A 23,713-nucleotide genomic window follows, 5' to 3' on the forward strand; every position below is an offset into this window, starting at 1 on the left:
ATAATATTGGAAAACTTGCAACCAGCTTCAAAAAGCTGGTATCTTCCCAGTGGAATGTGTTTGTCGATAAGAGGCGGTAAAGAAGCAAACACTACAGGGGATAAAAATCCAAGAGATAACCTCACGTCTGATGTTTGTGAAAGAGAAAGAACAAAAACGCTTTGATATGTATTTCAGGGAGTCATCATATATGGGTCTAAAATAAAGTGCTTTAAGTCATAAAAATAAAGCCAATGTGTATTAATAAAGTTTTAGGGGAATGCATTAGATTTGAAACAAACAACAGTATATTAGCTATAGCTGCTTAACACAAACATTTTACAGGAAACATTTATTTGGCAAAATGGCAAATGTAGGCTAAAGATAACAACCTTCTTAAGCATGTTAAAACTATATGATAATATGCCCAGTAGACCCTGCTTATTATGATACAGCTGATCAGTCTGAATGCTGACATAGAAGACATGTAATGATAACATTATGACTTTAGTTAAAAGTAGTGCTGGGACAAATATTTTTATTATATGAACAAACATTTCTTGACATGTATTCAAAAGGCAAAAATCTGTGTCCGAAATTATATCATTTATAGATTTGTTTTTCATTATACAATGCCCCCTTTTCCATGTTTCTATTATTTGAAGTGTTTATTCAAATTACATTGTAGTTACATTTGCTTACTCAGCAAAAAAAAAAAAAAAAGGCATAGGTAAACCTCAGTAATGATGTGATGACGTTATACAAATGTGTCCGTGGCCACTGTTTATTGTGAAGAAACGGCATGTCGGAATACAAAAGAAAATTCCACTTAATGCACTTTTTTGCCTAAAATTCACCACTCATTTCTGGGAGATATATATATATATATATATATATATATATATATATATATATATATATATATATATATATATATATATATATATATATATATATTTTACTGTAATACAGTGTTACATAGAATGGCTTTGATTATGTTTTGTAAATGAACGAATATTTGAATACTTGTCTGAATTTTGAACGTGAACATGTAGAAAAACTACACCGTGAACCGCCCTAGGGATGAAGGCATGTATCTGAATTGTCTGCTTCAGGGTAAGTGCATCTTTGTGGACGCTCATTAAAACAAGACACTCATCCGACTCAGGTTTTTCTGGTTAAATATTATTTGATAAATAAATATAAAAATAAATGAATCTCAAAAGATCAAGATTTTAGTTAGGTTTTCCAATCTACCGTCACATATATGTCAAAGCAGAGCATCAAACAGCACTTAAAGCCAGGTTACAGTAGTGCAGCAAGCAGGAGGGAGGGAGTGATACCCAGAGCCTATATTTTAAAGATTGCCAAGTTACACAATTTCACTACTGAAATAAACCGAAAATGTACCAAATTATTTGTTGTGTCCATATACTTGATATACATATTGGGCTAGACTCTCAAAGCTATTTACTCTAAATTGTTATTAGCGCATTTATTTCTGAAGAGAAAAATAAAAACAAAATGTACAATTGTAAAACAAATAAAAAAACAAAAACAACCTGAGACTGTTAACAAACTCCTCATTTAGTGAATACCAGAATTTGAAATTCAGACCCTTAGAGTAATCTCTGGGGCTATACACCTTACAGCAGCCCCACTGTGTAACTACAGCATATAGCAGATAACTTACATACCGAACACCAATCTCACCCATAGGTGAAAACTACAAAAGGCCCTATTCAAAGCTTTAAGGATGAACTCGCTAATAATTTACTTAGAGGCTTAAAAGTAGTTTACAATTTTTAATTATAACTAATTATAATTTAATTTATAAAAGTAATGTATTCCTTACACTTTTGCAGTTGTCCTAAACTTTTAAACTAGGTCCTAAAGATTCATTTTCTGTGTTACATGTACAATAATAGTACCCAGTTTAAGTGTCACATTTGCAACTAGGTGGTCCTATTACCTGTAAGTCAACTAACATGTTATGGCAAATAAATGGGCTTTAAAAGATGATCAGTACTGTTTTTTTGTTTCAATATTGGGGTGAAGTGCTTTAGTGCCAGGGAGATTGCTAAGAGCTCCAAATAATTTATGTGGCGAGATTTCTGTTTGGGTGACCACGTGCCCTGGACCGGAGTGACTTCTAGGTGTGCTCCCCATCCCAACAGGGAGGCGTCTGTATGTAGACGGATGTGGAGGTAGCGGCCTCCCCATACATACCCGAGGTGAAAGCTGCCACCATCTGGCTTCTGTGGCTGCCCCTGGGGAGACCCTGATGCACTGGGAGTGTGGTTCCAAGAAGAAAGGAGGCACCTTTGCGTGCGTCTCCTATGTAACGCTGCGTCTCTTAGTAGGAAGACTGATGCTGCCATGTGCCCCAAAAACTGTTGGATTGTAGCAGCTCTGTCCTCTCTGAGGTAAACTCTTCCTGAGAACTGTGCTCCCAGGAAGATTAGAGACTGTGTTGGGGTGAGAGACTATTTCTCTTCATCTGGGTTTGGGTTTGTACGTTGACAGAGGATGAAATCCTTCTCAGTACGGCATCTGCATCTGTGTATTCAAAAACGTCCTCCTCGGGGGCGGAGTCAATGACATCATCATCTCCTAGGGTGGGGGCACCTAGCAGGTATTGCTTCTGTGTACTTCCGGGTGCAGCGGTACCAGAACTTGCTGTGTGAGCTACAGGCTGTAAAGGTTAAGCCTGTTTTAACTGTTCATATTCCTTTAGCCATTGAAAAAAAGAGATCTTTAGGCATTGGTAGCTGCGGAGGGGATGGTTGAGCCGTGGCTGGAGCCTCCGTAATGGTGGTCGCTGATTTCACCAGCACGTCTCTCTCCTTGCTGCTGCGGGAGTGTGTGGATTTTCTCGTTCTTTTCCTTGGAGGAGAAAAACCTGAACCTTGTTCTCTGGGGCTGCCTGCCTTTTTTAGAAGTAGAGGGTGTAGAATGACCTTTATCAGAACGGTGACCCAACAAAGGGGAAGAAACTTCCTTGTGAGTTGGTGTGACTGACATAAATTTGTGTTAGAAGATGGAGAAAGTGGGGAACCACACTTAAAACAGATGGAAGGCATAGCAGCAGAAAAATGAAGTAGAAAAAAATCCTAGCCCTATACTATTCCTGAACAAAAATAATAAAGCAGAACACATGTTAGTCCTTCCCAAGCAAACACAGGAGAAATTTGGACAACCTGACTTGGGTACGGGGGGGTTTTATAGAGGAGGAGCACGTATTTGGTGCCAATGAGGATTATAAAAAGGATCTCTGGGAAAGGGATCTGGTTCTTTCTCTTGACCCAAGCGACATGGAGATCGGGAGGTCATGTCGAGGTAAGAAATTTACATATCTCAAAACAATCTTCAAAACGGCTGTCAAGATCTTTATTAGATCATGCATCTATCAGAATCAGTGCCAAAATGGAAACAAGCTACTAACAGTTTATGGATGTTTTTAGCCCCAGTTTCTCCCCTTCTGATCTCAACTGCACTGAAAATCGCTTAAAGGTGTAGGGCTGGAACAGCCACCAGCTTCCACACGTCACTACTGGCCGTCAGTGTTGCCTGCTTCCTGAACACTGGTGTGGGGCATTCTCAGCTACTGCTTTTCTTCCTCGTGACTGAAGAAGCTATCCCTTAAAGCCAGACCTGGAAACTAACTTCAGGCAGGATTAGGGCTCTGATGAAGAATTCCCTCAAGCAAGGCAGACCAGTCAAGCATTCCTAGCATGCAGTGTTAAACTCCCTGGTTAGTTTTACATCAGTACAGATCATTCAGCCAGCTGATGTTAGAAAAGCTAAAGCAGGGTTTTCTGTAAATAAAATTAGCCCTACTGATTGAAATAGTTGCATTCACAAGTAGTTATCCCGATTTGAAAACTAATATATCACAGTATGGATTAAAATACAGTAATCAGAAATAGCTGCATATTAGTTAAGTCAGTCCAGTTTCTATAATAAGATCAGTACATCCTAGTCAATCTAGGAAAATGATTGACAGAAGTTATTTCAGCCTCTGGTGTACAATAAAATAAAATACAATACAATTCTAAATAGTCTCACATGGAGATAACTCCCATTTTGTCTATAGTATACAATAAAATAAAATTTGGATGTCCTGCTCAATCCTTGGCCATCTCATGTGGCCAGTTACAGAATCACTCTGACCCTGTCTATAGTACATGGCAGCAATTAAACTGTCCAAATGGCATCAGACTTTCCTTCGAGCTGGGCTTGATTTTAAATGAAAGGGCTTTCTCGCACAAAGGGAACTGTAGAAGCCGGTCCCTCAGATTCACATTCTTGTTTTTGGCCGGATCAATCCTGATCATTGGCTCTGGACCCATTTCGTAGCTAGTTGCCAGGCATACGCCCCCCTGGCTGGAAAAAGTGGACTCTTTACCCCCAGCGACCCTCCTGGGGCTCTTGAAACAAGAACTCTCACCATCTTCCCTGTCCTGGGGACCCCATCGCTCCCTGTCCAGGGGCCGAATAGAGATGTTGTCTTTGGTAAGTGAACTTACTTGGAGTTCAAGGGCAGCCGGACCTGTGTCGACACAATGGTTCTTGACGAAGGTCTTCGGTGATCCAGATGGTGCTGTGGTTTTCTGCTCCACCTTGGGTGTGTTGTTGTTGTGCTCCTTCACGGGTTCTTCTCCATTCTCTGGGCTTGCCTCCTTGGGCTTTCCTTGGCAGCACTGCGTCCTACTCCTAATGCAATTAGATAGGGTTTTCTCGTTCTGTACTTCGACAACTGTCTGAGAATCACTGCAGCTGCTTTTGTCAAGACTGTTGCGTTCTGTGCTTGGATAGTTTTGGTTCTCTGGATTCTGTGAGCTCCGACCCTTTGGAACTTTGTGATTGTCTAAAACACCTTGTCTCTCTAAATTGTGTTGTTCTTGCACTCCGATTTCCTCTAAATCTTGATCTTTTTCAACTTCCTTACATTGTCTAACAGGGTCTTCTAAAATTTTCTGGCATTCTGCTGACATGATCTGGCTTTCTAAACCATTCTTGCCTTCTGGTTGTTCCCAAGTACTTTCATGGTCACCTACTTTTTTACGACTTTCTGGAAAATGTTCTTCTTGAACATTCTGCTTTTCCAGGCTTTTATCTTCCATATGCTTGTTTCCTTCAATAACTGTCTGCCCCTCTAGACATGTATAAACATAAAGGCATGGCTTGCTTCCTAGATCCCCATTAACTTCCAGACCTGTGCAACCTTTAAGTTCCTGAAATTCTAAACCTTCTTTGCCTTCAAGAATGTTATGGTGTAGTGCTTCGTTGCTTTCTACATTCAGACCACCTTGATCACTTCTGTTTTTTAGAAGATGTCTGTCTTGCTCCAGTTCTTCCTTGCCCTCTAGACCCTGGCTTCCTTCCATATCATCTTGCTCCTCAAAAATATCTCCTAGCCCTTCCACAGAACTTGTATTTTTGTTGCATTCTTTAGAGCGAGGACAGAATCTTAATTCTCCACAAACTAAGTGTTTTGCTCCTTCTGTTTGCTCTTGGTTGTTCAGAGGAGCACAACCCAAATTCTGATTATGGGCCTTGCAGTTCAAATCTGGCAATGCAACTGATGTTGCTTCCTCCTCCTCTTCCTCTTCCTCCTCCTCACAGATCTGCTGCAGGGCACAGATGTTTCTCCCAGAAGACAGCTCCCCTGACCCACTTGACCGTAAGAACAGTCCCATTTGCTGCCCGACTCCATGACCACTGAGAGGGTTGTCCTCTTCCCTGTTGATGGGGATTGTCAAGGACTTCCTGCTGTCAGTTTCAGTTTGCTCAGTGAAGTCCTTGTAGGGCCCAACAGCCGAGTCTGGGATCTCCGAAGATGACAACATCGACACTCCACCAGTCAGCTCCCGCGGTCTTCCCAAATCCAGGGGTTCAGAGAGAGGCCGTCTAAAACAGGAATAACAACAATTATTTAATGCCAGGAAGACTCAGTGTGTATTTTTCATGTGTCCCTTTCCTGAGGTTTTCTAATTAAGGACAGATGGGTTAGAGCTAGAAGACATGCAGATTCAACTTTTCCTTTCAGAGCCTTGCAATCAATTCTAAAAAGATAACAAGTACATTTATGAACACCATGGGGTGTTCATAAATACCAATCCATACTGTAACGTGTTTGAAAGAGCATGAGATGAAAGGAAAAGCTTCTTCACTCAGTATCTGATCTGGTCCCTACCTGTTTTGACCTGGTTCTGCCCAGTTGCACTCTGCACTCGGGGTCTGTCCTGGTCGATCTTGCTTTTCCCGGAGGATCCTCTCAGCCAGAAGAAAGTATGTGGCAGTTATGTGGTTATACCGATCAGCCTCCAGAGCTCTGAGGAAGGGAGACATGTGTTAACAGAAGACCAGTACCATATTTTGGTTTCAGTTTATGCATCACATCACTGGTTCAAGTAAAAAATGTTACCCTGCAAACGGTACTCTAAAAAAGCAAGTTAACAACTGTGAAGTTCAATTTTTCTTTTACTCTTATTTCTTGAATAATGAGTTTGCCCTGGAATTTAATGATTAGTTAACTGTGATCAAACTGCATTCAAATTGTTATCTGCTTGTATGATGATCATCAATTTCAAAAGTTTTTTTCTGCTTCTAAGGCACTATAAGGAGTGTCAAAAGTGAAAGACTGGCTGAATGCTAAATCTGGATAGACAGTCTTCACTCAGTCTTCATTTCTGTCAAGCCCCAACCTGTCAGACCCTAACCTCCTCTGTGCTGTACTGGCTATGTTTATAGAGGCCGAGAGTTTCAGTACTTCACCCCTCAATGGCCCTGAACCCTTTCGCTAATGAAGGGCTAATGATCAGAATGAAAGAGCATCTCACTCCTGGATGGTGTCCCGGTCAGCGATGTGGCCGCAGGTCATGGCCTGGATGATGATCTCGTGCTCCTCCTCGGAGATGCTCTTGTAGGAGGTGAGAGGGACGGTGGTGCGGCTGGTGGGCAAAGGGTCCACCCCATTGAGCCATGGGTGACTCTCGATCTCCTCCAGCGATGCTCGCTTCAGGGGGTCCCGCTGAAGCATGCGTGAGATCAGACTGCAACACAACAAACAGAACCACATCAAACCCTTTAGGACGCAGCATCCTGTTACTTTCATTCAAGAAACCACATAGGAGAGAAGGACCGCCACTTGAAATTCCCAGAGTCGGCAGTCTATACTGACCAGATCTACAAGATCAGATTGAGAGCATGAACTGAAGTCCACACAAGACTGTTTCGAAGTACAGTACTTTCCAGAAACACAAACTGCACATGCGCTTCCTGCATAGCAAATGGAAGTTAATGTCAAGTCAGAAGTTATTTAATGATCTAATAATGATGTAAACAGCTTTGGTCTTTAACTCTATTGTATATTAATCCCCCAGGGTGATCTATTGACCCCTTTATTAGTTACAACTCTATATTCCATTATTTATGTTATAGAAATGTCCCCCAGGCAGTGTGCTATTTGGGAAGGCTGTTTCTAATCCTAATTTAAATGCATACAATATTTCTTCTCATCTCCAGGACAACGCCATTTTGTTAAAAAATAGCCTTTGTCTCTGTTCTCTACAGCCCCGAAGGGTGATTACTACTTGAACTGAAACAGATTCACATGGAAAGACAAGTCATGCATTCATGTCAAAAACTTATAGGAACAAGTCCTAAAAATGACTGAAATAGTTTTAAAGAGACTGAAAAAAGATTTAAAAACACATGTTTTAAAACGTAAGCAGGCGCTACAGTAAGCCAACTCACAGGCTTCCTTTGCCTTTTACCTCTAGAAGCCTGGGTCTGGCCACACGTGAAATGAGTTTGGTGGTCTCTCACACAGCAGGATATAGCCGAGGGAAATTCTCAATGCGCTGGCTGGCACGATGCCTGACTGTACACGGGATATTTAAATGAGCACTAAATTGACCCTACATTTAAAAATAAATAAAAACTTACAGGTATTTGTTGATGAAGCATATCCACCCCTGCAGCTGGGCGAGCAGTATGTGGTAAGATTAACTAGCTTGCAAAGGTGAAGTACTATTTTCCTCCCTCTCTCCCTCCCTCCACTTGAGTAGGATGACCCTTTTATAATTCCTTACAACCCACTAGGGGGCAGTGCTGCCACAGCAGTTGGGCTGCATGGACTCCAGCCTGACAGCTAATGAGAACAGTTTGAGCTAATGTGCCACAGTGAGCTAGGAAAGCTCATTACTCATGCAAGGTTTGAAGTAGAAATGGCTCCTTTCACGGCAAAGCCCCAGAGAGCCAGAGAAGGCTACAGGAGGGTGGGATAGAAGTGATAATACCCTGCTGTCAACTGATACACCTCAGAGACCGAGAGGGATGCCGTCACTCAGAGATATGCAGCACCCCCTGAGCATCTCAACAAGGATCTGAGTGCAGTGAGCCAGGGACCAAGAAGTGAAACCCTGCAGATTACATTGCAAACAGCAGCCAGGTCCTTAAAAATCCTTTAAAGACAAGATAACACATGTGCAGCAGCAAAGCATAAAAATAGCCACAGCCACTCTTCTGCAGTTAACCTACATAAACATCTGGGGAGAAAGGCTATTTTCCAAAGAGACGGAAATTCTCCTATATTAATAACTTTCTGTTATTGGGACATTTGAGCTGTGTAGATTCATGACATTCCACACCATAACACTGAACAGTGCCTCTTTTATAAGGAAATATGTACAGTTGATCTTGTCTCTTATGGTAAAAATGTGCATGTCTTCGTGTGCTTACTTGCTGTCAGTAGAGCAGTTCAGTCCATCAAAGTACAAACGAGAGGAAACTCTTATGCCATACACGAGAGAAACAAGGTCAACTATGACTATTAACATACCATACCAAATCTTTTTCAGCAGAAGCAGGAAAAATAGATTTTGTTAAAATGTAAATATTACAATCGAATATTACCCCTACGTCGAAAAGGGGCAGTCATATTATATTTGTCAGTTCACGCAGAAGACGACACATGATTGGCTGAGAGGGACTTTCAAAGTGGATTTATAATAAAAATGAACATGAATATTACTAACTGTTGAAACCAGCCTGGCAGAGTTGGATCTCACACCAACAGTGGAAGTTACCTAATTAGGGCCCAGCGCGACGGACACAAGAGACTTTATTTTAAATATTGGACTGCAGAAGAAAAAAAACAAAAAATTGGCAGATCATGAAGGCTGTGAATATTTTATAACATCAGGGAGTTATCTGAGGTTGTTAATTTATAAATAGCATTTCTACAAGAATGTGATACATACAGGTGATCTCTAACTTCTGTGTAATGTTGCAGACTGGGATGTGGACTGCTGATGGAAACAGCAGCAGCCCCTGTTTGATACTGAAACAAGATGGCATTGCATTTTACAGGCTTCATGATGGAGATGGCAATGTGGAATATTAAATATCTTCCCAGTAGCAGGACAAAGGAGAATCATTTAGTACACTCCAGTTAAAGGGCTATTTCACAGAGTAATACAGTACAAGATGCTCTATATTTGGAAGAGGTACATTACAAACAACTATAAAATCACTCAGCAACTACAAATGCTTTTCCAATGCAGTTACGGTTGTAACCCATTAACATGTAATTGATATTTTAGAACACTTTAGAGGGGCAAATGGAGAGGTGATTCTGGAGGTGTGAGTTTGGAGACGCTCTGCTTGGATGGCCCTCTTTGCTTATTGGGATGGAAGGAGCAGGAAACACCAACAAGCAGTAGAGGCTGTGGGGGAGGTTTCAGTAGCTCCAGTCCCACCTCTCCACCCAGCAAGGGGCCTCCTCCAGACAGTGGGGTTCAATAAGACCAATGACTTTACTGGAAACTATAAACTGTTTTAAAAAACTACAAATTGATGGATGACTTTACACTAAGCAAAGAGCAGATGCAGCTACAAATGTCATAGGCAGTCATTACTAACTGTCTAGTATTTCTACTGGAACTGTAATTCATTCAAAATGCACGTGTTAACAATTCTTATCCATGACAGTCCCTTATGGATGTTGACACCGTCTGGTGTTTAGGTTTTTACCTGTGTTTTTTTTAAAAAAAAAGAAAACTTTTTGGGGATTTCAAGTTGATAATAATACACCTTTTTTAGTTAACCAAAGGGTTAAATTCAAACTGAAAAAAAGTTAACCTATCATTGATATGCCCAGGTTAAAACAATGTAGCAATAAAACAGTTATTTTTTACTACATAATACCTGTAATGGAACTTATCTTGGAGAACAATATAATACTAGTATTTAATGGTGCACCTAGGTGGCCATTTGACACACAACCCCTGTAAAATGGGGTTCAGTCCTGAAAGGATTCAAATCTTTAATGCCAGTCCATAAACAAGCTGTCATTCTTTCAAAATGTGGGAATACACACATAGAATCCAGCCGCAACACAGGCGTAGGCATCGCCCTGTTTCTAATGAAGACGTTTAAACAGAGAGTTGTAAAGTACGATGCCAAAACACCGCGCCGCCCAGCCCCCAGGCCCAGCTCTCCCCCAGGATCCCATGAGGCAGCTCTCATCTCAGCTGCCTAATCCTTACTTTCTCAGATTATCCACAGGACTCCTCGGTTACTGGTGACCGACACTGGACTCATTCTCTCAGGGGATTTCAAGCCTGATCAAGGACTAAGCAATGGCACAAACACACTCTCCTTCAAGGCAACAGGATTTTTTTTTTTCTTTAAACAATTTATAACAAGGGGCTATGTATTGCTATTTTGGAAATCAATAGAAACATTGAGTTATTAAATGAATTATTAATAATGACATTAAGAATGCATGAATTTGAAAAGCAACGTAACCTAGGATTACATTTTAATGATGGTGTCACTGTCCTTATAGCACCTTTTAATACATAGCAAATAATAATGAATACAAAAAACAAATAAGGACCTGAAGGTTTTTGTTGGCATTCTATGCAATGTTATCATTAAATAACTCATAACTTTGGTTATCTGGTACCTTTTAAAATCCACCATAAAAAGGTAGCTGTGCCATAATTCAAATGCAATCCTTGGGAAAGTGATTATCCAACATTTAATAGAATTCTACTAATCACATTTAGGGACATGCTGTAGTTCTCCCTTGTCAAATGGCATCTCGGACAGTTGTTTTTTGTTCAAATCTGTTTTGAAAGCTCATAAAGTGATGGTTTCCTGGTACCATTAAAGTGATTCCGTTCTCCCTTGTGCTCTTGCAGGAGATGCTCTGTATTTGGAATATGTGTCTTTAGATGTTTCCAGTCTCTGTAAATGAGGCACAGAGGCGACCGAGTGTTTTAGAATGAGGATATTCAGAGCCTGTGGAAATTCAGGTGATTTTTGTGATTATGGAAGTTGCTGCTAGACCTTCAACTTTAAAAGTGGGATTGACAAGCAGCTAGATCTGTTGGTTATAGCAATCCAATTCTACTGATTTACATGCAATATTTTTCTTTGCATAACTGACCGTTTGAGCCACCAAATGTGTGCTGTCTTCTACCTTGTGACTGAAGTCCTTGCCCTCAAGCATTGTAAACCCAAGCCTGTAAACCCAAACCTGTGAACAAGCAACATTTATCCTGCTAAAATCGCTCATAGTTTTTGGAATATTTTATTTAAATGTGTTATGTGAAAAAAATATATAGTGGTGATTTCTATATTCATTATATTTCCTCCAAACATTATAAAACGCTGGCATTGTTGCCACCGTATTATTTTTTTGTTTGTTTCTACAAAAAAGGTACATATTTTAATTTGGCCAACCACTTCTGAGTTGCAGGTTTGTTTAATTGGCTATGTAGGTTTGCACTAAACTTCCTATCCTACTTTTTCTATAAAATTAAAACTCTATTATCCTACGCTACTTGAGGAGGCTTGTACTTGTTTATGCCAGTATTACCAAACAGGTGCCTGGGTATTTCACTGCTGCTGCAATAACATTTGTAAAGTACTAAACATTAAGATCTCAATCATGTGCTGACTTTGGCATTCTACTGTGAACAGGGCTGTCGGAGAAAAGCAATTACTTACCCTGCATCAGTGAGCTGGAATACGAGGCACCACATTTCAAATTATTTATGCACACATTTATATAGGGCATGCAAGGCATGGGCTTAACAAAGCAAAAGATAGAGACTAACCAAAGCAAACATTGTAACATAAACAAACAATAGTGAAACTTTGTTCTCAAATTTCTAAAGGTTCCACTGCATTGTTATAACAATAATTGCACCTGATACAGAGTGAAATGACACTCACTCTTTGCACTCTGGGGAGATGCGCGCAGGAACTGTGTACCGGCAATCCATGATCATGATTAGAGTCTCGCTGTCATTGGCCTCCTGGAAAGGTGGCTGTCCGCACACCAGCATGTAAAGAATCACCCCCAGGCTCCAGACATCTGAAACACAGAAAAGACAATACAGGCATCTCGTCAGGTTTGTACACAGGCCAGCTATACGAGTCCTCACGGAGTGTTACCACTGGAAAGCACACGAGGAGGAAGTGGTGCCCCTAGGGTGGCAGGTGCTCCAAATATCACCAGCTTCCAGCCCCAGTAATTTCACCTAGAATATTTGAAAAAATTAAAATGTGTGTGTAGTTGATGCCTTTCACCAATTGCTGACCAATGTTGCTGTTGATTAACAAATTAGTCCAGTTTTTTTCATGTTTTCATGTAAATACATTTGATTGGTTTTGCTTAAACCTTCTCTCCCTCCTCATCAGTGAGGGACACACAGACTAGACCTCTTCCCCTCCTTGACACTCCTTCTCCACAGGTAAAGTACAAAGCATTTGTTGTAAACGTATTTTGTCCTTTCTCAGTCCCCGTTGCTATTTTTGAAGTGTCCTCTGTGACTCACTGCTCATAAGGTGTTAGTACCGTAATTACAGCAAAGGGAGCTCTGCTTGGCTACGGGAGGCTGTGCCTGAGCATCCTGCCTGCGAGAACTGTGCTGCAGCCAAAAGGAGTCCTTCAAGTCAACGGGTCACCAAAGCCACATCATAGGCGACCCACAGGCTTGACGCAAAACTGACCTATTCTGGAACTGAGCAGATCGGGGCCAAGTACATTGTTTCGTCACACAATTAAAGTGTTATTTGGCTTACATTTTAACCGTGTTCTTCACTTCACATTTTTTTTGCCCTTTAGTACAGCTTCATTGCTTTACTTGTATCTCTGGAAGCTAGTTTGTACCTGGGTCTCATACAACCGGCACTAAAATATAAATTAGCATTGAAATGACACCTGTTAATGGCTGTACGTGGGATCACTTTTGCGAAGGTTAACTGCATTTGCCTGCTGCAGAGCACCTTGTTCTGTCATTCAGATACTCTGCAAAGCAGTTCTAGACGCTTCAGAAATGCCCAAAATGTGTCACTGGCAATGTCACTAAATATTATGGCCTCTTGAAGTTATTGTTCCATGTAAGAAATGGTAACTTTCAAGGGCCTTTGAAGAAAAGTGGCACAAGAACTCAGGAAACAGGTTTTAGTCCAGACCAGGACAACCTTGTGAGTTCAGAGGGTTCATGGTTACCTCATTCAACTTACATCTCAAGAGGGAAATGACCTGACTGAATGAGCTTCCCAGTTAGATTTGGAACTAAAAAAAAACAAAAAAAAAACAAAAAAACGTACAAGGTCATTTCTTCAGTATACATCTGCAATTCTATTTGTCCATTATTTATTTATTTTTATGTTGCTCCAAAGAAGTTAAGCTACATTTGTACACGTCTTTAGGGCTCTGTGCCACATGTTGCCAATCCACAGTGGGCAAAGGGAACGAGCAACTCAAGACTCAAGATCTAACCTCCAAGTGCATCTGTTACACCAAAGTGTTACCATTTACACTCTGGTGGATATACTGTAAAAACAACATCAGTAAGAAATGTAGTGAATTAGGTATACAATTTATTTAAATATAAAATGAGTCTCTAGTCACCCACTTAGGGACATCAAAATGTAAGAAATGAGACCATATTTAAGTTCTGGATCATGCAGAACTCAGATTCCCTTGACAATAACCGACATTCACACAACGTGTCAGAAATATAAAACAATAGTTTATTTAAGAATAAAAAGGGGTGCGCAACTAATCTAATATTACAGAAAGGAAAGACTGTTGGGTAGAGATATGCGTGGATAGTATGCAGTTCATTGATTGTATAGTCAAACGACCATAACATCATTAGCATACTTGGTTAATGTACTCATATTAATTATGGCTGATCACACAAAGTGTCTACTTTGCATTAGTATTTTCAATACCCGTTTTTCGTTGTAATTCATATCAATATGCACGAGAATTAATTGAACTTCCCATTCAGAACGGAATCCATTATTCCAGTACTTAATTTAGCAAATTAGTTTTACCGTGTTAATTTAGTTTAGAGGTGATGTACCAAACTAATAATATGTTATCAACCTCAATTGATTATATATTCAAATTAACTCAGAAATGGGGCAATGATCAAATTCTGTGCATTTACGAGGCAACTCCTTTGAGTTGCACATATCAACAAACAAAATACATTTCTTACACACTCTAAAACAGGAAGTTATATTCTATTCCTAGAACAGTTTATCCACTAACTTGATAGCATTTGCTACAGTTAATTTCTAGAGTCATAAAGTATCTAATATGCTGAAAACGTATCGATTTTCAACAAAGAAATCAATCTTCTTTGTTGATGAATACTATATCTTCCCTCTCTGGATCTGAAATTCCAAAAGAAAGAAGACGGTACTTTGCTTGAAGTAAGCCTTGTATAGCATGGGCTCGCAATAAACAAACAGTTATTTTCTAATGGAGATCAGCTTGCTGATTTCCAATAGTCTGGCAGCATTATCTTTGACTTGTCGGTAGTTTTCCAACTGGAAATAGTTCCGTTGATCAGATGTAACTCAGTTCAGATAATGCGTTATTATTATTATTTGTTTATTTAGCAGACACCTTTATCCAAGGCGACTTACAGAGACTAGGGTGTGAGAATTATGCATCAGCTGCAAAGTCACTTACAACTACGTCTCACCCGAAAGACGGAGCACAAGGAGGTTAAGTGACTTGCTCAGGGTCACACAATGAGTCAGTGGCTGAGGTGGGATTTGAACCGGGGACCTCCTGGTTACAAGCCCTTTTCTTTAACCACTAGACCACACAGCGTTACAATTGAAAAGTTATGTAGTTCGTAGAAGTGTTCTTATTGCAATTCTTCTGTACGGCAAGTACATGACCTTAGGCCCAGCTGCTGGCTATGCTTCTGTCCGTTTCGTGGAGCGATGTGGAAACCAAGACCTGCTTTCAGATCAAGGCAGAGTCCCGTTTACTGTTTCATTCTCTCTTCAAAGCTGATTTCAGCCTTCTCAGAACATGATTTTAGCCATTCTTCACGGAAGAACATTGGTTCTTCCTTGCCTTCTGTGAATTCAAGCACTTATGCTCACATGACTTCCGAAACTTTCTTCAGAGCCATTTAGCTTCCATTTCGTTCCTCCGAACTCCAAGCCTCTTCCTCTCAGCACGACTTTCTCTCTCTTGCCTGGAGCCCTGTTTCTCCTGTGAGGAGCTCACTTAGTGTGAAAGTCGCATGGCTGCTTTTGTGATTCTCACTTCCACCCTGTGATTGGTCAGTTTGTTTATTTTGGGCTGTGCCACAGTCCACATGGGGCGTTTCTCATTGGTTGTTCTCGTTCCTAGACGGCCCCTTGTTCTCAATTGGTCAGTTGACACCCCCCCCCCCCCTGTCGGCTGAATTTATGAAATGGACTGTTTTCTGTCCGAGGTGTCAAAGCACCCAAAACGGTCTCTCTTTAAAAGCATTCTTTGTCAATGGGTAAGTTTGTGACCAAAAACCAAGTAAACACAGAGAATGGCTTAGGACCCTCCTCTATATATTTCAATTCTGTTATCACAGAATGATATTATGACCCACTCTGACGCTACAGAAACAGATCGAACAAATGTGAACCATCTTATAGCTAGATTGAGGTCACAGGGGGGCTAAAAAAAACGTTTCCATGATGTGATGACTAAAACAGATTCAAAGTGAAACTCAACAAGAAGAACACATTAGTTCAGATGGACATTTCACAGCCATACCAAGTTACTCTTTAAAGCTGGTACACTTTGCCTAAATCACCATACCTAACCTAGGTCGACCAGCTGCCTCCCATTCTTCATTTTATATAACTGTTCCTTTTTTGAAGAAAAAAATCTAGTGTTCCTTATCAGCTTGATTTCAAATCAATATTATAGTTCTTGCCTGAGGCAGTAGTCATTTTGTCCTCACAGCACTTCGTCTGACAGAAGCACAGAACAATGCAGCTCTTTTAAAAAATGTTTTATGAAGATTATTTTTGTAAAGAACAACATGTTTGTGTTAACTGTACAACACATTCATTTGTTTATGGCAAATTATATATATATATATATATATATATATATATATATATATATATATACTGTATATATAAGATTGAATTGTTTGTCTGTACTACTGATATAGGAAGACTGCAAAGCAAAATCAGCCGTTTTTCTAATCTAATTTAGTTCCTTCTCAAATTCCACCAGTAGCAAGCTCAAGCAGCTCTTATTCATGGAAGCAGACCAGGACTCATTTGGTCATACATGTTTACACAAACTGAAAACCCAGTAAATACGATCTGAATGCAACCACCCTTGTGCTAGAATGTCTGAAAGTAACAGGAGGCAATCCTTCATTATCTTGCTTCTCCCCCTAATTAAACAGATACAAAAAGGCATTCTCCCCTTTGACCTCCAGCGGTGGCTGTAAGCAAAGGCCTGCAAGCTCTTTCTCTGCTTGTGTATTTTACATATGCTTCAGCTGGCAAGCTAGCTTGGAGTTTGTGCAAAACAACAACGGGGCTGTAGGTGGTGTACTGTAGGCGGCTTATTCACTGGTCTTTCACCTGGAGGCCTGGGTTCACATCACAAGTGAAATGAGTTTAGTTGTCTCAAGAGTAGACATCAATCCACAATTCAACCCCAATGACAGCCTTTACTTGTGGGAGACCCAGGACTGAATGGCAGTTTTGTTTTTGGCTGGATACAATGATAAAAAAAAAAAAACCAAACAAACAATTACAATGCAGACTCCCACATACAGTATATACAAATCAGTTCATGTGATTTAGCAGAGCAGATTATGTTGGTTTTGCAGTTATTTTTGGATTAAACAATCTGAATGACCTTTATTATTGTAGCAGTATACACAAAGCCATTAACAATGCAGTGAGCAGAGTGAATAAACACATTGACCTCCTAACCACACACAGCTGCATCCTTTTGGAACAATTTGTCCCAAACTGAGAAACGTGAATTGTTTTGGTAATATTAAAAAGGTCAGTTTTAACAATACTCTTTTAAAATTGATTTGCACAATACTTTCTGTAACTACAGTAGTTCTGCAAGTATATCATGATACATTAGCACAGTATTTTTGTAGCTAGCATGCTGATGCAATGCTATTACTGTGTTATTTGCCACGTTTTATCACACATATCAGCAATTTACAATGGTGCATTGCTTTATTAAACAATTGCACTACATTTTTTTATCTGAGGCCACCTGCCCCCTAAACATTTGCCTGTGTTTGCCAGTTCCTTTCTACCTGTAATCCAAGCACCCTAAGCCTAATAAAAAGAGTATTTTGTTTTCTAATGATGTTTCTCCAGCTGGGGACCTAAGGTTTCTTTTCCAATTGACAGACCTGAAATTCAATATTTATAACAGTGCTCTTGGCAGGTTCTCCATGTGCTGAGCAAACACATTCTGAGTGCCTGCTGGAGGAAACGCAGATCAACTTCAGAGCCAGCTCTTCAAGGACCAGACTTCCCCAGGGTTACACAACATGAAGCCTTACAAAATACATGTCATAGGCTACTGACTGAAAACCACTAGCCTGCATTAAACACTTGAGGCAGATTTATGAAGGTCTTCACACCAAAATGCAGTTATGCAATTATAATAAAACTGTTTCACAGCAAGAAACACCCCAGGCTTTATTTAAGGACTCAAAAAAAGTGTAAGCCTAAATTGTTGTTTGTTACTTGCAACATTAAAAGTTTTATTTTCTTCATAAAAAGGGTGTAAATTGCATTTTGGAGCAAGCACCTTGATAAAAACTGGCCCTTGTATCTTTTCATTCGTTTTGTTTGAGGGCTCTCCTAAACTTTCCCATTGAGGGTCCAGGATTCTCAACTAAAAAAATTGAATGTCCCAGAGGAAATTGTTGGGGTCCCAGGGAAAATGTTTGGGGTCCCAATGAAGTACAAAGTTTTAATGTTATGGTACATAAATCTTTTTATGTATTTCTTTATTAAAAGTTTTGACACAGCTTTAACAATAGCAGTAAGGAACAAACACTAACACTAAACGTATGTTTTTTTCTATATAAAAGAACAAAGGGGCATAGCAACAGAATCCACAAAAGCAAACTACCATAAACATCAAAAGGACAACCAACCATTCTACTCGACCAGGCCCCCCCCACTGCTCTCAACCATTCTACTCGACCAGCCCCCCCCCCCCCCACTGCTCTCAACCATTCTACTCGACCAGGCCCCCCCCCCCCCGCTGCTCTCAACCATTCTACTCAACTCGCACTGTCCCAGTCAACACATAACTATTACCAAATCCTGTTTTAAAAACTCTTAGTCCAGTATTTCACAATGTTTCCATTTTCACATATTTTTCATTCCAGTGTTTTAAGGACTGTATGACAAGAGTGTTCAGTTATTTAGAGTAGATGAAAAATTGTACCAGGAATGAAACACAGGAACTGTGCGTAAGCATGTTGTAAGGTAGCCCGTTACTCAAACTGCAGGTTCTAACTTGATACATAGCTGATAATTCCCCTAGTATGCAAACACAACAGACCAAGGTTTCGTGACAGTTGTGGTACAGTACTCTTCTGACTTAGGCACAAATAATGGAATCAACGACACAAAGCCAAATCTGCAAAATGACTCTCTAGTGCCGCTAAATATATTTGTATACAGTAGGTTAGAGAACGTGCCATACTGCTCCACCATACCGTGTTCTAGCAGGCTGGAAATCCACGCAATAAACTCAAAACAAGTTCTGCTGAGCAGATTTACTTTCTGCTTGACCAAATTCCATTGGCATCTATCAGAACTAAACAAAGGAAGAAGGGTTATACATATCTAAAACTCAGGCTGCATGCTAGGCCGTAGCATTGCCATGGGAACCTGAGCTGGGTCGGATCCATGGCAGGAATGGGCCAGGTTTCCTCTGCCCTGTCTCCCCAGCACAGAGGGCAGGAAGGGAGGGTATACAGCAAGAGCGAGGGGATAAGCCGGTGGGAAGAGAGAGTGAGAACCATACATCAGTTGTGTTTGTTTCTCTTGCAGTTATGTAATCTCAACAATGTCTTAAAAAAAAAATCTTACTGTCTAAAAAAAAAAAAAAAAAGAAAAAAAGAGCTGAATCTATTGAGAAAGTGGAGAAAAAGCAGGGATACTTGGAGTTGGTGAATTAACAAGATTACCATTGTTAAAAAATGCCAATGTTTTCCCCACAAAGCGACACATAAAGGTTATACTTACTTGAAATGCAGTTGTTGTTTTTTTTAACAGATATAAAATTCAGCATCCCAGTGGTCGTTTAATCCAGGTAGTTTAGTATGTCTGATGCAAATTTAAGAGACTTACTGTATGATGAACTACATGAGATTCATATGACAGAATTCTGTCAGAATAAGAATTTCTTTACTCCCAAAAGTCTGTATCTATAGGTAAAGAGTGTTTTTTGTAGTCCAGTACCTTTTTTAGAACAAGAAAAATGTGTAGGGTATTATTTGCTAATCCACCTACAACACTTTTTTTTTCTTTAAAATGTTACCTTTTTATTGATATCATTTTGAGATTTCCTGTAAGTGCTCCTCTCCTGTTACAGCTGCAGAGTGGAGGGCCCTGCCCCCTGCACAAGACTCGAGTGGGGGAAGCGAAAATGGGAGGTCAAGGGTCAGCCAGTATTATGCACTTCAGTGCCAGGCTCTGGGGGGGTGTAGGTTACACACAGCTGTAGTGGGTCAATAAGAGAGGTTAAAAGGGAGGAATTTATGTTTTTGTTTTTAGTAAAATTATATGTCTAAAATCAGGAGCCACAGAATCTTCAATATTTGCCATTTAAGATACAAACAAAGTCTGCAATATATTCTTAGTTTCAAATCTGTTACTTTATACTTGCCCTATAAAGCCTACGATAATTTTACTCACTTTCTAAACATAAAGCGTAAAATCATACAGGCATTCGTGCATTTGCAAATTACCTAAAGAAACACTGAAATAGGCTACAATCTTTTTATTACTGAATTCCTGCACCAGTACAAAAGATTTAATGTCACACTGGATTCTACAATAAAGATCCAGAGGTTTATAATCAAGAAACAAGCTGTTCACAGTTAGGTCTATAAAGTAAACCATACTTAATCACATTATTTTCACAATCTGCATTTGAAAACGGTCATCTCATTCAATTTTTCACTGGACAGTTCAGCTTTATCCCCAAATCTTACTACAGTATGAACCCATTGGGAAGCAGCGGCATCTCATTCTATCTTGGTAGGGCAGCGGTGCAAATACTGACAACACATTACAATGAAATCAAGAGAAACAAGAATCAATAATGTACATCGTCTAATGGTGTGATCAAATGTCACAAAATCTGACTGAATGATATCATACTGATGTCTGAAATGGATTACTTGTAATACTCAGTAATACACTGGAGAGGCCTACACGTTCGTATACAGTATTTTCAGAAGATGTTTTTAGTTGTAAATATTTGGTGCTCTTCTATAGTAAAATGGCATGCAAAAAAAAATAAAAAAAATCAGATGCTTTCACTGGATAGATAATAAATGCTTGTGAATAACAGCAATTAGGGGAGTAGACTTTTTAGACAAAAGTGGCCTGTGACGGTACAATTAAAGTTTCTGCATGTCAGGGAAATCTAACTTATAAAACACTTTAAAACAGTACGCAGGGTTCTGAAAAACATAGCATTCCCACCACTATTTAAATACCGTACCTGTAATTTTTCTTTTCATTGTTAACATCCTGACAACTTTTTACACTTATAACTTTTCAAAATGGCTGCTCTAGTGCACTGGGGTTTTAGATTTGTCCTCTAAATCACTTAAGAGTGATTAAAAAACATAACAAGTGCTCTGGCTTTTCTGTTCCGTACCACAACGTGGATTGTTATGGCTGTGTTATCTGTTTGACAATGTGGACAATAATCCTTACACTATCAGTGCACTAAATAGGCCATTTTGAAAAGATCTATGAAGCAGACTTAAAAGTTATAAGTGTAAAACGTTGTCAGGATGTTAACAATGAAAATAAAAATTTCAAGTACGTTATTTAATCAGTTGTAGCAACACGTGGGGACGTGTAACACTACCTCGCTACTTACTCTTTAAACTAGATTTTATGTTGCTAAATGTAGCACAAAACCAGCGCTCCCACTTATAACACTGCAGTCAGGAGGCATTGTTAGGAGACTGTGGGTGAAATACACAGTATAATGCAGTTGCTTAGTTCTAGTTTTGTAAAATTAAAAGGTGTTTTACCTCTTAAAAAAATAGGTGTTAAGTGAGGACTGGCGTAAACACTTTAAAAAAAATGGCCTGGTGTCCTTTGTGTTCTGTCAATTAATGAGAATGCTATTTCTAGTGGAAGGCATTATGGGTCAAATGACAGCCATGACCATAAAAGAGGGCTGTCATATCCTAAAGCCAGAAGACAGAATCATTCATATGGCTAGATATTAAAACAAATGTTTCTGAACATTTTTTCAATTTTTACTGGATCAGCTTCATAATCATATAATTCAGCCAGTATTGGTGGGGGTTACTTTAAAAAAAAAACTGAAATTACTTCTAAGTAATCCACACACAGACATGCGATGGGGAAGGGCTATCCGCTTGGCAGAAAGAGACAGAACTGGTGTTGACACAGCACTTAGGCATGCAAGGTTATTTTCACACAAACAAAAGATAGACCGCATGACGCTACCAACAATGGTAGGTTACAGGCAGGTATACAAAAATGTACAGACCAAAACCGCAAAACATGTCAGTATAGAAAAAGCAGCTAAAAATAAAAGGTTGCCCTGAACTTGCAGGTGCGCTGCTCATACTACAATGGAGGTCCTGCTAACACACCCTACCTAGCTATACTTTTAAAGTGGGATTAAAAAAAAATTCTATACTAATCCCTGTTCTCAACAGGCGAATGAAATGGCAAACCCTGATCCCGGTTTTACATTCAGTGATTAACTCTTTTTGGTTGCTCACCACACACCCCAACGAGGCGTTTTCCTCAAATCGTTAACACAGACTTGTTTGGTCCCGCTTCTCAGCAGCCCTGACATGTGTCAGCTGACCCCTTTTATCGTGAGACACTTCGCCAGGAACAACAGCCTGGTATAAGTAATTGACACAGACACAGTGGTTACAGTACTGCATATGCACTGTGTTTAGTGACATTACTTTAGTTAAACAACTTGCCAGTGCAATCTGGCATTGTTCACATGTCGATTTCAAAACACTAATTTCTCTGCAACACCTCTGCATTTTACTGCACATTGGTTCTCTAACACACACCTCCAACACAGAGTACTTACTGAGAAACGCAGGAATCAACTTGTGTGAGAAACTTGCTGAGTCCTCACTTACTGATCTGTATTCAGCACACATATACTGTAAGCACCAACTGGTACCAACCACTAGAAAAGCACTTCTAACCAGTCAGTCAACTATCAGCCATCCATATCAAGATGTTCATTCTTTTGCAGTTATGGGTACAGTACAACAATAAGAGCTGTGTGTGCTAATTTGCATTGTTACTAATGGACCAAAATGACTTAAAACTTTGTATTTCTCTCAGATTTATTTCCAGTTCCTGTATTGTTTTTTTTTAATATATAGTGTCCTCACATAAATTTCAGACTGAATGTGATTTATTATAATGAGATGCCCATTAGTAGTGCATTCTCCAGTAAAAGCTTTCACTAGAATGCTTTCAGGTAGATTGAGAGTACTCTAGATGAAACTTAGTTTCTTATAACTAAACTATTTAAATATTTTGGAAAAGTAATCTAATTTGGGAATCCCACGATTGTTTTTCTTATTTTTAAACAAGAGAAATGAAGCTATTTGTAAAATTAAAAAAAAAAAAAAAAAATTAATAACAAGTATTGTTGGTTCTGATACATCAATCTCTGAAAAAAAAAATGCTATCTTGGCAGTAGTTGCACCAATTAAATCTGTAGATTAAGAGATATACTGTCAAAACCAAAAAACTGAACTGTCAAGAAAAACTAGAGTAAAGAAACATACCAGGAACATAACATACCACCATGAAAACTGATCATTATCACAATATCCTGGTCCACAATACCTTACACAGTGGAAAATATGAACTTGGTCTGAGATTTCAGTTCCAGCAACATAAGGGCTAAGATTCCTCCAGAAGTGGACCCACTCAATATGAAAAAAAAAAACACATTACGGGACTGAAATACCAGAGTTATCTTAATATGTTCTTCTTGTAAAAATGTACTTTTTGTTTCACTCAGCACATCCTTATGACATTTTAAAACTCCAAAGTTTGATGCAACCCCATGGCCTCAATAGAGCTATCAGAATCAGCTCCAAGTATAATCGGGTATCCAAGAGTGTAACAA

General features: G+C 39.5%; 1 protein-coding gene across 1 annotated transcript in view; it reads right to left on the reverse strand.

The window, feature by feature from the left end:
- Positions 1–909: 909 nt before the first annotated feature.
- LOC117425445 (maternal embryonic leucine zipper kinase-like) overlaps positions 910–23,713 on the reverse strand; it is a 33,302-nt gene continuing 10,498 nt past the window's right edge. Inside the window, exons 3-6 of the mRNA XM_034042393.3 lie at positions 12,235–12,376; positions 6,825–7,037; positions 6,179–6,316; positions 910–5,892 (exon numbers count right to left, since the gene is read on the reverse strand). Coding sequence (XP_033898284.3) covers positions 4,158–5,892; positions 6,179–6,316; positions 6,825–7,037; positions 12,235–12,376 — 2,228 coding nt within the window. The 3' untranslated portion in view covers positions 910–4,157. The remainder of the gene's footprint in view (positions 5,893–6,178; positions 6,317–6,824; positions 7,038–12,234; positions 12,377–23,713) is intronic.

This window comes from Acipenser ruthenus, chromosome 20 (genome assembly GCF_902713425.1).
Source record: "Acipenser ruthenus chromosome 20, fAciRut3.2 maternal haplotype, whole genome shotgun sequence".
Lineage (NCBI taxonomy): Eukaryota > Metazoa > Chordata > Actinopteri > Acipenseriformes > Acipenseridae > Acipenser > Acipenser ruthenus.